Source organism: Helianthus annuus, chromosome 8 (genome assembly GCF_002127325.2).
Source record: "Helianthus annuus cultivar XRQ/B chromosome 8, HanXRQr2.0-SUNRISE, whole genome shotgun sequence".
Lineage (NCBI taxonomy): Eukaryota > Viridiplantae > Streptophyta > Magnoliopsida > Asterales > Asteraceae > Helianthus > Helianthus annuus.
The window spans coordinates 87708320-87720517 of NC_035440.2; the positions used below are offsets into that span (position 1 = coordinate 87708320).

General features: G+C 32.7%; 1 protein-coding gene across 1 annotated transcript; it reads right to left on the reverse strand.

The window, feature by feature from the left end:
- Positions 1 to 1390: 1390 nt before the first annotated feature.
- Positions 1391 to 5358, reverse strand: LOC110873394. Its single transcript, XM_022122312.1, has 3 exons — positions 4484 to 5358; positions 2952 to 3585; positions 1391 to 1732 (listed from the first exon to the last, which is right to left on the reverse strand). Exons 1-3 carry the CDS (start codon positions 5227 to 5229, stop codon positions 1631 to 1633), a joined length of 1482 nt encoding a protein of 493 aa, XP_021978004.1. The 5' UTR covers positions 5230 to 5358; the 3' UTR covers positions 1391 to 1630.
- Between the last annotated feature and the right edge of the window lie 6840 nt (positions 5359 to 12198).

Below are 12198 nucleotides of genomic sequence, written 5' to 3' on the forward strand. Positions count from 1 at the left end.
GAATATTTTCAACACGCATTGTTAGCATACTACCTCACAAAACTAATTTGATCACTTAATTGCTTAGTTAATTTTTGACCAAAACAACAATTAGGGCTAAATTGTAGATAGTTTTTTTTAAGAAAACACATACCTTATAGACGATGGTGGTCGACGGTGTGGTGGTGTTCGGGGGTTGTCGACTGTCGATGGGGTGGGGAGTGTTGTAGATGTTGATGCGGTGGGGTCATTTTTAAAGCAACAACGGTATGTGATTAGTTTTGTCGGTTCCGTTGTAAATTAACAACGGTAGCTTGTTCTGTTAATTGTGAAGTTGCTTTTTGTACCGTATAGTAACAGTAATTACTCTAGTTGTACGTTTAGTATGTTAGTTTCATTTGTATGAGGATATGTCTAATAATAATAATAATAATAACTCTAGCTATTTGTACGTTTAGTAATAGAATATACTTTATGTGAATATAGTTAGGAACTTAGGATCATGTCATTAATTTTGTAATTATCTCTTCCCTAAATTATGGGATTGTATTTTGTATATATTGAGATATCAATGAAAGAGATTGTCAATTGAGCCATAACATTCTTCATTTAGTATGTTAATTTCATTTGTATGTATTTATAGGTACAATCCATCCCCAGGAGGACCAGATAAAGAAGACAAAGAAAGTCACTGTGTAAGTAGAACGATAAGAGAAAAGGGTTAACCAACATCTAAGAGCAGGGAAAGAGAATGTAGGGAAAATAGTAAGGAAAGAACCCAAGACTTTAATACTATATAGAAATAAGAAAACTAAGGTATATGTGTATTAGTGGTAAATCTATTTAGTGTACAATGGGTATAATTAAAAAAGATTTTTTAGTAGAAAAAAGGTATATAACATCCATAATCATATGTCTATGATTCACATAATTTACAGAAGAGTTAAATGTCATTTTAGTCTATCTGGTTTGTCTCGTTTTGCCAGTTTAGTTCAAATGTTTGAAACGTTGTCATTTTAGTCCAAATAATTTCAAGCGTTGCCATTTTAGTCCACTGGGTTAACTCTGTCCATTTTTTCTGTTAGCTAGAATGGTAATTCGATCATTTTATACGGTTGAATTGCCCTTCTAGTTAACAGAATTACATATAAAATGACCGAAATGCCCTTCTAGTTAACAGAATAAAGGGATGAAGTTAACCCAGTGGACTAAAATGGCAACGTTTGAAACTATTTGGACTAAAATGACAACGTTTCAAACCTTTGGACTAAACTGATAAAATGACCCAAATCACAAGGACTAAAATGACATTTAACTCTTTACGGAACGTATAAATGCCAAAATCTATTTAATAGGTGTACAATACGTATAATTAAAAAAGGATACTTTGGTAGAAAAAAATAATGTGTATAACATCCATAATCATAGGTTTATGATTCTCATATAATTTACAGAAAATGTTACTCATATAAAACAATTAAAACAAGGAACGAAACGGATAAGCAATTAGTTGATCATGCGATTGGTTTCATAGTATTGTTAGTGAATATGCACATAATCTTGCAAACACGTCAGACTGTTCTTCGGTCTTCACGACTGTTGCCATCCAAATCATGATGGGGTGAACAAAACCATGGATTATGATGTTAATTTACACCTCAATAACCTCATTTTCTCCACAATGACCAACCCACAAGTACATAACTCCTTCCTTTCTAGAAGGCAAAACTCTACAACAATCCTTTCTTGGTGCCTGCAAAACATATTGTCAAACCATTTAGCAAAAATTTGTTACATTTTGACTCATACAAATGGGGTGGTGGTTCATAGCAAACGTAAAAGCCTTTAAACACCTTGGAACAGGGAGGTCTTAGATTCAAGTCCCATAGATAATAGGGTTTAAAAGAAATATGTTAAAAAAAAGAAGCAATTTTGACTCATTTATTTATTAATAAATCGCCTTAGTTAGAGAAGACGGGGCGGGTGCGTTATGGAATCCCATAACGCGTTGAACATGTTCGTAACACCGCCGCCGGTGTTTTTTCCACGCGTTGTAACTTTAACGCGTTACACAGATCACGCGTTAACAATTCAAAAAATCGACCGTTGGGCACTTGTATGTGACTTGTATATGACCGTTGGGAGGGAGTGATAGAATTCCATCACTAGTGATTCCACCCCTCCTACATTTCTATCACTAGTGATGGAAATTGGATTGATGACATGGTATTACTTGATTAGATAGTGGGAGTGATGGAATTCCATCACTAGTGAACCACCCCTAGTCCCCTTATATTTCATATCTAAAAGACGGATAAGGAAAAAGAAAAAAAATAGATCATATGGGTATTGACGGACCCAAGAAACACTGGTAGCACAAAGATATACAGAAAAAAAATATACATCAAAATAGTAATAATCCTTAACAATTGAACTATTAGGCGATTACGCTACTTGCTTTCATCACGAATTTAAAAAAAAAAAAAAAAAAAACTAGCTTAAATTTTTTAATTAGACAAAAAATACATTTAAAAAAGCATATCTTGTTATTTTGTAGGAAAAATCACTTTATATTGTGTAAAAATGCATGAAAACTTATGTCAATATAGGTATTGTCAAATGCTATATGTAGTTATAAATTAGATAAATTTTACATAATGTTTTAACATTATTAAATTGATCAAAACAAATTGATATAATTTTACATAATGTAACTTGATCAAAATTTGACCTATTGAAAAGTCAATAAGTGCATTGTAGAGAAGTTTATAAATTTAAAGGTTCTTGTCATGTAATTTTTACACAAAACTACGTTGAGAGATTATTCCTAAATAATTTTATAATCATAGTTTAATTTTAATTCTTAGTTTTCAATAAAACATTAGAGTGCTCGGGTTCGAATTCCTCTTCAACCGAGCTTTGGCCATGTATAGCCCTAGCCGAGATACTGTTAAAAAAAAGACTTTTCATACCCGTGACCAACGATCAGGATCTTCATGCTTCAAAACAACCACCGTATGAATCTTTTCGGGTGATACCATCTTCCACCGGCACTTAGGTTGTCGTTGTCTATGAACACTATAAATCCCAATAATCTGCCTCCTCGATTCATCGTATCGCGTCGAATTTATATAAAAAACAAATGGTGCTTGACACGGGTGATGGGTAACGGGGCGAGTATTAAACGCATAAGCCGTAAAATCCAACACTTTGTACCAATTGACAAATGTCCTACTAGGGGTTTCGAGTTCTCGAGGCGAAAGTATCCCCCGAGTGATCTGGATCGCGAAGCCCCATGACACCAAAACCGACCATTCGCGTTTGGTGTCGTAGCAAATAGATTGTTGTATTAAACTTGCCGAGTCGTATTTGGTGGACTCAAGCAAGTGTTTGACCGACTCGACTCGTTCCATCCCCGGGAATATTGGGTCGATTACGTCGAAGTGGTGTAGCGACACTAAGGGCGTCACCTGGTGGCCGGAGAGTAAGCCCAAGAGGTTGCCGTACACGTCGTTTTGGTGAAAGCCTGGTTCTTTTGTTAGGGGGACGTTGAGTTCGGACATGCATGCTTGCATGCGGTCATCACTTCCGTACAACCCAGGGTACCTATAAAGGAAAATTACCAAAATAAACATACGATCGATTAAAGTTTAAAAAAATATAGGTATGAGTTTTAAAAGCATAAGACTGAACATGTATTCTTAGACTACCGGGTATGAGGACGTCCCCTGCCAGTCGACCTCCGGCGCCGGACCACCTCCCCACCCTCTCAGGCCCGTCACCGTTTTCAACGGCCTTCTGGAGCCGGTCTCGACGCCCCCAACGCACACACATATCTATATATAGAGTCCGGTTAACGTACTATATTCCTTAACGTATAAGTGTACGCTATGAAATTACGCACGTTGTAAAACTCAAAACCCTAATCACCCTTATTGAAAACCATAATTTCCCAACAGCCTTAGTGTAAAAATGTATTTTAACATGTGTATTCTTAACAGGCATACGCCCAAGATAAGTGATTTATAAAAATCAAATTATTTTTAATTGCTTGTTATTATTTTTTAAAATACTTAAGACTTTATTTAACTTCTCATTCTTACAATTAATGTGAATTTATTTTATTTTATTTTATTTGGCAATGGGTATTTTATAAAAACCTATGAAGACAACCATGCTTCATAGGTTTTAACATGGATAAGATTGCTACTCAACCTAATCCGTATCGTACCGATTTTAATACCGATATCAATACCAATACCAAAAGTAAATGGTGGTATGAACTAAAACCGTACCGATTTTGTCGGTTTGGTAGCGTTCGATACCGATTGGTATGAGTATCATTGAAGAAAAACATTGAAACGAAGTACCAAAAACATTAAAAAACGAATATTGATACCGATACCAACCAAAACCATCGAAACAAGGAAAATACATTCTGAAAGTGTTTGATCGGTACTGGTTTGATACGATACCACTAATGGCAATAAATGCTCATCCCTACCTTTTAATACACCGGTCTTGCATCTTTGCTAGCTCCTTCACCAACGGATAACTAATAGCAAACCCACCACCCCCATAAGCCATCGAGTACGAGAAAAATATATTCTGAAAATGACTTTCTGAAGAACTTCCAATATAATAAAATTGATTATGGTTATATTTGTTCAAAACTCTGACTACATTCTCCACAACAAAAACAGTATCATCATCCCCCATCACAAACCACCGGACATCCTCTAGTCCTAACCTCAATGCTTCCGAAACTATCCTCGATATGCGAATGGCCGACCGATGACCCTGGCGGTTTGTGTAGGGGAACCTTGATGTTGGTTGTGAAATGTGGATGTTGGGTAGGCTTAGGCTTTCGTTTTGCTTGATCTTGACTTCGTTGTCGAGCCAAACCGCCCCTCGGGTCTCCCCCGGGCGCCACCATAGCTTGATGTATTCCTTTCTTGAGTCCCATAGTTTGGATGATGCAGCAATGCAAAATGCAATGTGTTTAAGCTCGGTGTTGTAGCCGGTTATTTGGGGGTTGGTATTGTTGGTATTGTTGGTTGTGGTGGTGGTGGTGTTGGTGTTAAGGTTGGAATAATCTTGGCAACTTATTTTGGTGTGGGGAGGGTTGATGAGGAGTTGGGATGAGTAAATGAGGTAGACGAGGAGGAGGGATAAGAAGAGGAAAGGGAGGGAGGATCGGATGGCGGTGATGATGGCGATCAGAGGGCGGTGTGGGGAGGAGGAGGTCATTATAGTGGTGGTTATGATAGGATGTGAAAAGGGTGAAGGTGGTGGAGTATGGTGGTTTGTTAGACCTAAATTTTAGGGTCAATGGTATTTGGATGGGAAGAATGGTTTGTTATGAGTGATCTTCGGATCGTCATTTGTTACAAACTAAAAGTTCAAGAATAAGTCAAAGTATATCCCAAATATATTGAGTACATTATAATTTATCTACTTTAATGAGTTTAATATGTAAGTTTTGATAATATTCTTTTCTCTTCTACCTTTTTATCTTCTATCTTTTGCTTATTATCACTTTTATTTTATACCTAGGGTGGAGCCCCCGCCACGATGCGGCGGGAGCGAAAGGTTAAATCACGAAGCAGAGTAATTAAACAATACACGCACTTTACAATCTTTTAACTTCGAAATTTTCATAGAACTTTACATTAATAAAACACTCAAAATCATCTTACGAATTTTGTAATCTTTTAATTTTACATTTAATTTCTATTTTTAATAACCAATAACAGGTTAACCTATTATAATAATTTATTTTAATTATTATACGATATAAAAATAGCTACCCATACATAATTAGGAAAACAATAAGTAAACGTTACATAAACTAAAAGGTTTTTTTGCATATTTCCCCTTAAAAAACTTTGAAATTGCATATATACCCGAGCCAAAAATTAAATTGCATATTTCCCCTCTATTAACTAGTAAAATTGCAAATTAACCCATTTTAATTTAATTTATTAAAATTAAATTGTAGAAAGACTATTTTACCCTTTATTTTACTAAACTTTAGAAAATTGCATATTTACCCTTTTTTATTAGTTTTTGTCTTTGGATGCCTGTGCAAATATTCACGGCCAATGCAGCTGAATTTAAAACCCATTACTTTGAACTTAACACCACCAGCCATAAATAAAGTTATAATCGCCGGCCATAAAACAATAACTAACCTGAACAAGAATCGCCGGCCGGAAATCGCCGTTGAAGAAGATGAGTCGCCAGCCGGAAATCGCCGTAGAAGAAGAAGAATCACCGGCCGGAATTCGCTGCTGTGTGCTGGTCGCCTGTGTCGCCGTAGAAGAAGAAGAAACCGGCCGAAATCGCTGCTGTGTCTGCTGTGTCGCCTGTGTGGAGAAGAAGAAAAGGAACCGTGGTGTGAATTTGAATGTTCTGAAGATTTTTCTAATAGCTTGATCTTTTAATATTGAGAAGGGTAATTTTGTCATTTTAACAAAGAAGAGGAAATATACAATTTTTATTTAGGCTTGGGTAAATATGCAATTAAGGGTATTTTTAAGGGGAAATATGCAATTATTCCTAAACTAAAATATCAAAGAGTAAAATGCCCGGATAGTCCATGTGGTGAAGTTGGGGTTTAAAACCCCGTAGGAAGTCAGAACTCTGTTGTGCGTCGACGGAAACTCCACCGAAAACGATATTCTTCCACCATTCACTCTCTCTTTAAAGATTTCTCTGTTCTCTCTCTAAAATTTAAATGTATCAGATTATAATGTCTTTCTCTATGTCCCTTATATTTATATACAAAATAAAGCTTCCAAAAGAAGCTAGCTTCCAAGTTGTACCATACAACCAGCAAAACAAAGAAAACACAATGTTGCAAATTACAGTATTATATAATATAATTAGATAATATATAATTATATAATTTAAATTTTTATTTATTAACTAGTCAGTAGTTATTATTATTATTATTATTATTATTATTATTATTATTATTATTATTATTATTTAAAACAAATGAATTGATCATGTTAGATTTGTAAACAAGCTTACCGATCCAAGCCAAACCATGCCTACACTCGATCTTAGCTCATCTATACTATATAATAAAAGAAACTAACAAGTGGACACATGTCATTCATTGAAGGTATCTTATATTAATTAACTAAATATATAAAACAAGAAATTTATGTGTTTGTTTAAATTTTAAAAGGATTATCTTAGAATCTGTTTTTAAGTAAAATAAATTTACGTCATATCCATTTATATTAGATGTTTTTTGTTACTTTTTTCAAGAGATAATTGCATCTAATAATAAAAGATGATTTTGCTTTTCATTTATTTTTTGTTATCTTTTTCAAGAGATAATTGCATTTAATAAAAAAATAATATATCATTATCACTATAAATAAAAATTAAGTTATGAATTATAATACACGAATACTAATACAAATAATTACCAAAGCAAAATTCTAAAAATTAATATATGTTTATTAAACATATTTTATACATTTTATAAAATCTATACTTCTTTCCTATATAATAAAATCTATTCTATATTATATAATAAAAAAACCATTTTGAGAACACTTGTTATTATATTAGGCCATGTTTTATAGATAAGTATTATTTTAGTTTAATCTTTTCTAATTAATTATAGATAATTTTCATACTAAATATTATTTAGTTTAATTTTTTATGGATAATTATTATTTAGTATAATCTCCTTCTCATTTATAATATTATTTATTTAACTAATAGAGTAAATTACGATTTTGGCCCTTGTGGTTATAGCACTTTTACTCTTTTAACCCAAAAAGAATTTTTAACATCTGAGCCCCCAACGTCTTTTTCTAATTTTTTTGCCCCCTAACGTCTTTTTTCTAACCCTTTTAGCCCCTAACATTTAATGGATGGGGTTAGTGTTAGGGGCTAAAAGGGTTAGAAAAAAGACGTTGGGGGCTCAGATGTTAAGAAATTACGAATAAAGTTTCATAAATTATCTTATTATTTATTTATATTAATTACTAGGTTAGAAATATCTTAATAATTAAAACAAATATATTGCATTTTCATAACGAGGGTGGGGGGAACGATTTTCTTCTTTATATTAATTACTATATTAGAAATTATATCTTAATAATTGAAACAAATATCGAGCATTTTCATAACGAGGGGGGAGGGAACGATTTACTTGCTTACCAAATAATTTATTTATTTAATATATTTAAAATACAAGATGAATAATAACTACATTTATCATACTAATAAATTTATCTAAAAACAACCATCTTTTTAAGATGCAACTCAAGTCTATATGTTTAAATTTTAAAGTTATATAACTTAATAATTATCGATAATTTATACTTATTTAATTAATTTAAATATTATTTTGTAGCTATAAGTTTATCTAATTGGCTAATTGCTATATGCCTAATCTAAACATTTCAACAATATTTTTAGAACTAATAAATTAAGACCACTGTTATTTAAATAAAACTTGGGTTCACGTCGTGAGAAAGTCGATGATACAGTTTATCTTCTAATCGATGGTTAAATGTTTTTATATTTATAAACTTGACAAACATCACAAGTTTTGATCATACATAAAACAAAATTTTGTTCGGATATCAAAAAAGTGTCTTAAAATATCGTTTTATAATTGTTAAATCTTCGTTATTAACTATTTGATATTTTATTTTCTCAACCCGTGTAATAAACGGGGTTATAACCTATTTTTAACTTAAGAGATATTGAGCTTATCTCACAAGCAGGTAAATGATTTAATAGATAAATATATAGAAAGCTATATAATAAAAAGTACTTCTGAAAGGTTTGATAAATATTGCATTACTTTATTTATATTCGTTTTGTTGATATATGCTCATTTATGTTCGTTCATTAACAATATAAACACAATATAAACGACTAGTTCACGAACATAAATTTAATAGAGTTGGTATACGTGAGTTATAAGTAAAACTCGATGGGATGTTGAATACTATGTTTCTTGGGTTGTAGTTTTGTCGATGTTTTAAACTAATTGATTCAAGTAATTAAGTTTGAATACAGTTTGGATGATTGGATCACTTTTCCGCGCTAACTTTTTTTTTAAATAGAGGTTATTAAAAATTAGATGTTACACATATGTTCATGAACCTATAGTTTATACTATTAATGAACGAACATAAGCAAATGTATTATTATTTATACAAATATAAATAATACAATATTTTATAATTTTATAGCCTTATATGAATATATCAATTAAATCATTTACCTCCTCATGAAAATCATTTACCTACTCATGAGTTGTGCTCGATATCTCTTAAGTTAAAATGAGCTGAGATCGAGTAAAGACACGGTCAACCTTGGCTAGGGTCGTCCAAAACGTTTACCGCTCGTGTGTTGCTCGACGTTTGGTCGGCACTCTTCTCGGTTCGGTTTGTAAATGAACCAAACATAAGCAAAGGTCCGTTCGACTCGGTTCGGCTCAAACTTTATTTTTTAATTAGTACATATATACATATACACATACATATATAAACACATATAAATTATACATATATATACACACATATACATATATACATAAATATAAATTAAATTTATAGTTTTATATATACCGCTCTATTAGATTTCGGTCCACTATATACAAATTTCCAACTATATCTATACGTACTAGCCCAATCACGCCAATAAAAAAATTAACACAAAATCTAAAAGTTAAACCCTAAACTGCTAAACGACAGTCTGCTCATCGCCTCAATGTCTCATGTTGTTACCTTAAGTCGATCGTATCTTGCTCTCAACGTCATTGTCCGTGTAACATGATCATCGTCTCATCGGCCACAATATTGTTAAAAAATTTTATGCCATGAAATGTGCCATTTTTGAAGGCATAAAAACTCGAGACTAGGGATGAGCACGGTACCTGTTCGGTACCGAACCGATACCTGTACTGAAAGTACCGGTACCAAAAAATGAGAAAAGTGGGTACCGGTACCGGTACCGAATATACCGGTGCGGTATTGGTACCGGTACTGTTACCGAAAAACAAAGAAAGTAGGTACCGGTACCGAATATACCCGGTACGATTCGGTACCGGTACCTGGTATCAAATGCTCATCCCTACTTGAGACCCAACATTGTCACTATCTCTCTCGGCAAATTTAAATCGGGTAACGCATTTGTCAAACTAGCTCGAAGTTTGCTTGGGGCTCGCTTGGAATATTCACTGCTCAGAAAATGCTCTTTTGATTTGAGGCTCAGTTTTAAATATGCCACTCAGCTCGGTTTGGTTCGGTTTGTAAACAGGCAAAGCACAAACAAAGATCCTCTCGATTTGGCTCGACTCATGAATAACCCTTGCCCTTGGCTCTCTAGACGTGTTTTCAAATCTAATATGATTAATTAATTTTTTTAAATATAAAATAAATAAGAAAAGTAAATAAATTACTCAAACAAACGAGTTTAAATAAATTATAAAAAATATACTTTCATATAATAAGTTGATTTAATTAGTTAATAAAAGTTCTAAAATATTATAAAGTAAAAGTAAAAGAAAGAAAATAAAAAAAAAAGAATTATGAAAATTATAATTTTTGTCTTTAGTTTACGGGTAAAATTGTCACATTTAAAAATTAACTTAAAAGTTAAAATCAATTAGTTTAAACGACATAAAATGTAACAACTTTTTCAAGGACATACAAGTTCCAAGGACATAAAATGTAACAACTTTTTTCAAGGACACATTAAACTAAATAAGTTAGGGTTGTAAACGAACTGAACGTTCAGCGAACAATTCGTGAAACGTTCGGCGGAAAGTTTGTTTATGCGATTAGCTTAACGAACGAACACGAACAAAAAATTTCATTCGGTTAGCTTAGTAGTGAACGAACACGAACACAGGTCTCGTTCGTTCGACTACATTCGTGAACGTTCGGTAATATGTTCGTTTACGTTTATTCGTGTTCGTTTGATTATATCAAATAAATAATAAATAATAAACATTTTATCTAAACATATTGAAAACTTGAAATCCTGTTTTTTCTAAGTTAGCTAAAATTTGGACATTCTAAGACATTTTTGGGGATAATTATGTCTAAATTAGTTAAACTTGATTCATCATTTGGTGGTCTAGTAGACTTCTTTTATTTTGATTTATCATTTGATGGTTGTATTTAACTACTTATATCCAATGTTTAAGGATAACAATGTTTTTATTTTTTTATTTTCAACTTAAATGTTCGTTTGCATTTGTTTGTGTTCGAGACCAGTGTTCACGAACTGTTCATGAACAACTGAATTTCCTTAACGAACGAACACGAACATAAACTTTTGTTCGATATGCGTTCGTGAACAGTTCGGAAACATGTTAATTTCCTTAACGAACGAACACGAACATGGCCTTGTTCGCAGGCCCGGTTATAAGCAAGTTCAGAGTGAGCTTGGGAACAGGGCCCAAATAATTGAAGGGCCCAAAATTTTTATGTTTTCTTTATATATGTAGCCCAAATTTTTTATAGGCCCCAAAGTTTGCTAACAAACCCAATCCCTTAACTTATTATAGGCCAAAAACGTTTGTGAAAATACAATCGGTCGGTCGATCATGGCAGGAAATCAAAAGTCGCGTGGTTTTTGCTTTGCACCAGGGTTTTTTTCTGATCAAAATTCAAAGTCATCGACATCAAACGTTGCAACCTACAGGAGTGCGATTCAGGAATCATCAACATCAGACATCCGCAGAATCGCGATTCAAGAGGTATTTGTTTGTTGTCTTTTGATTTTTGTTTGTTGATTGTCGATTGATGTTCAAGAGGTATTTTTATGTTTCATCGTGAAAAAGTAATAAAGTAGTGTAGTCATATTTGTTCTTTCACATATTATGTTATTTTTAATTTTAATTAGTTTAAAGCAAATTACATAGAAAGAATTATGTTTTATGATCAAATTTGCAGTAAACATGAAGTAACTAACTGGACATTTATTCCTATTGTTTTGTAATACATAGCAAGTTTTATTGTTTATGGTCTTTTAACAATATTTAAAACCAAGAGCTTAATGTGTTTATCATCTTTACTGAAAAACGATGATGTTTAATTGATATTTTTGCTTCTTTTACTTTCTTGTATTCACACCATTCTGAATGATTGAATGATCTTACTGTTGTTTCGAGTCTGATTTCGAGTTATTTCGAGTTTACGAGTCGCTAAGTGTTTTCATATCCGGCTA

Bases quoted from the DNA above. Each gene is read 5' to 3' on its own strand.
- LOC110873394 (XM_022122312.1), bottom strand. From the start codon at position 5,229: ATGACCTCCTCCTCCCCACACCGCCCTCTGATCGCCATCATCACCGCC. The intron at 3,586-4,483 runs GTAGGGATGAGC...TTTCCTTTATAG, and splicing joins CAAGACCGGTGTATTAAAAG to GTACCCTGGGTTGTACGGAA. The intron at 1,733-2,951 runs GTATGAAAAGTC...TATGTTTTGCAG, and splicing joins ATCCTGATCGTTGGTCACGG to GCACCAAGAAAGGATTGTTG.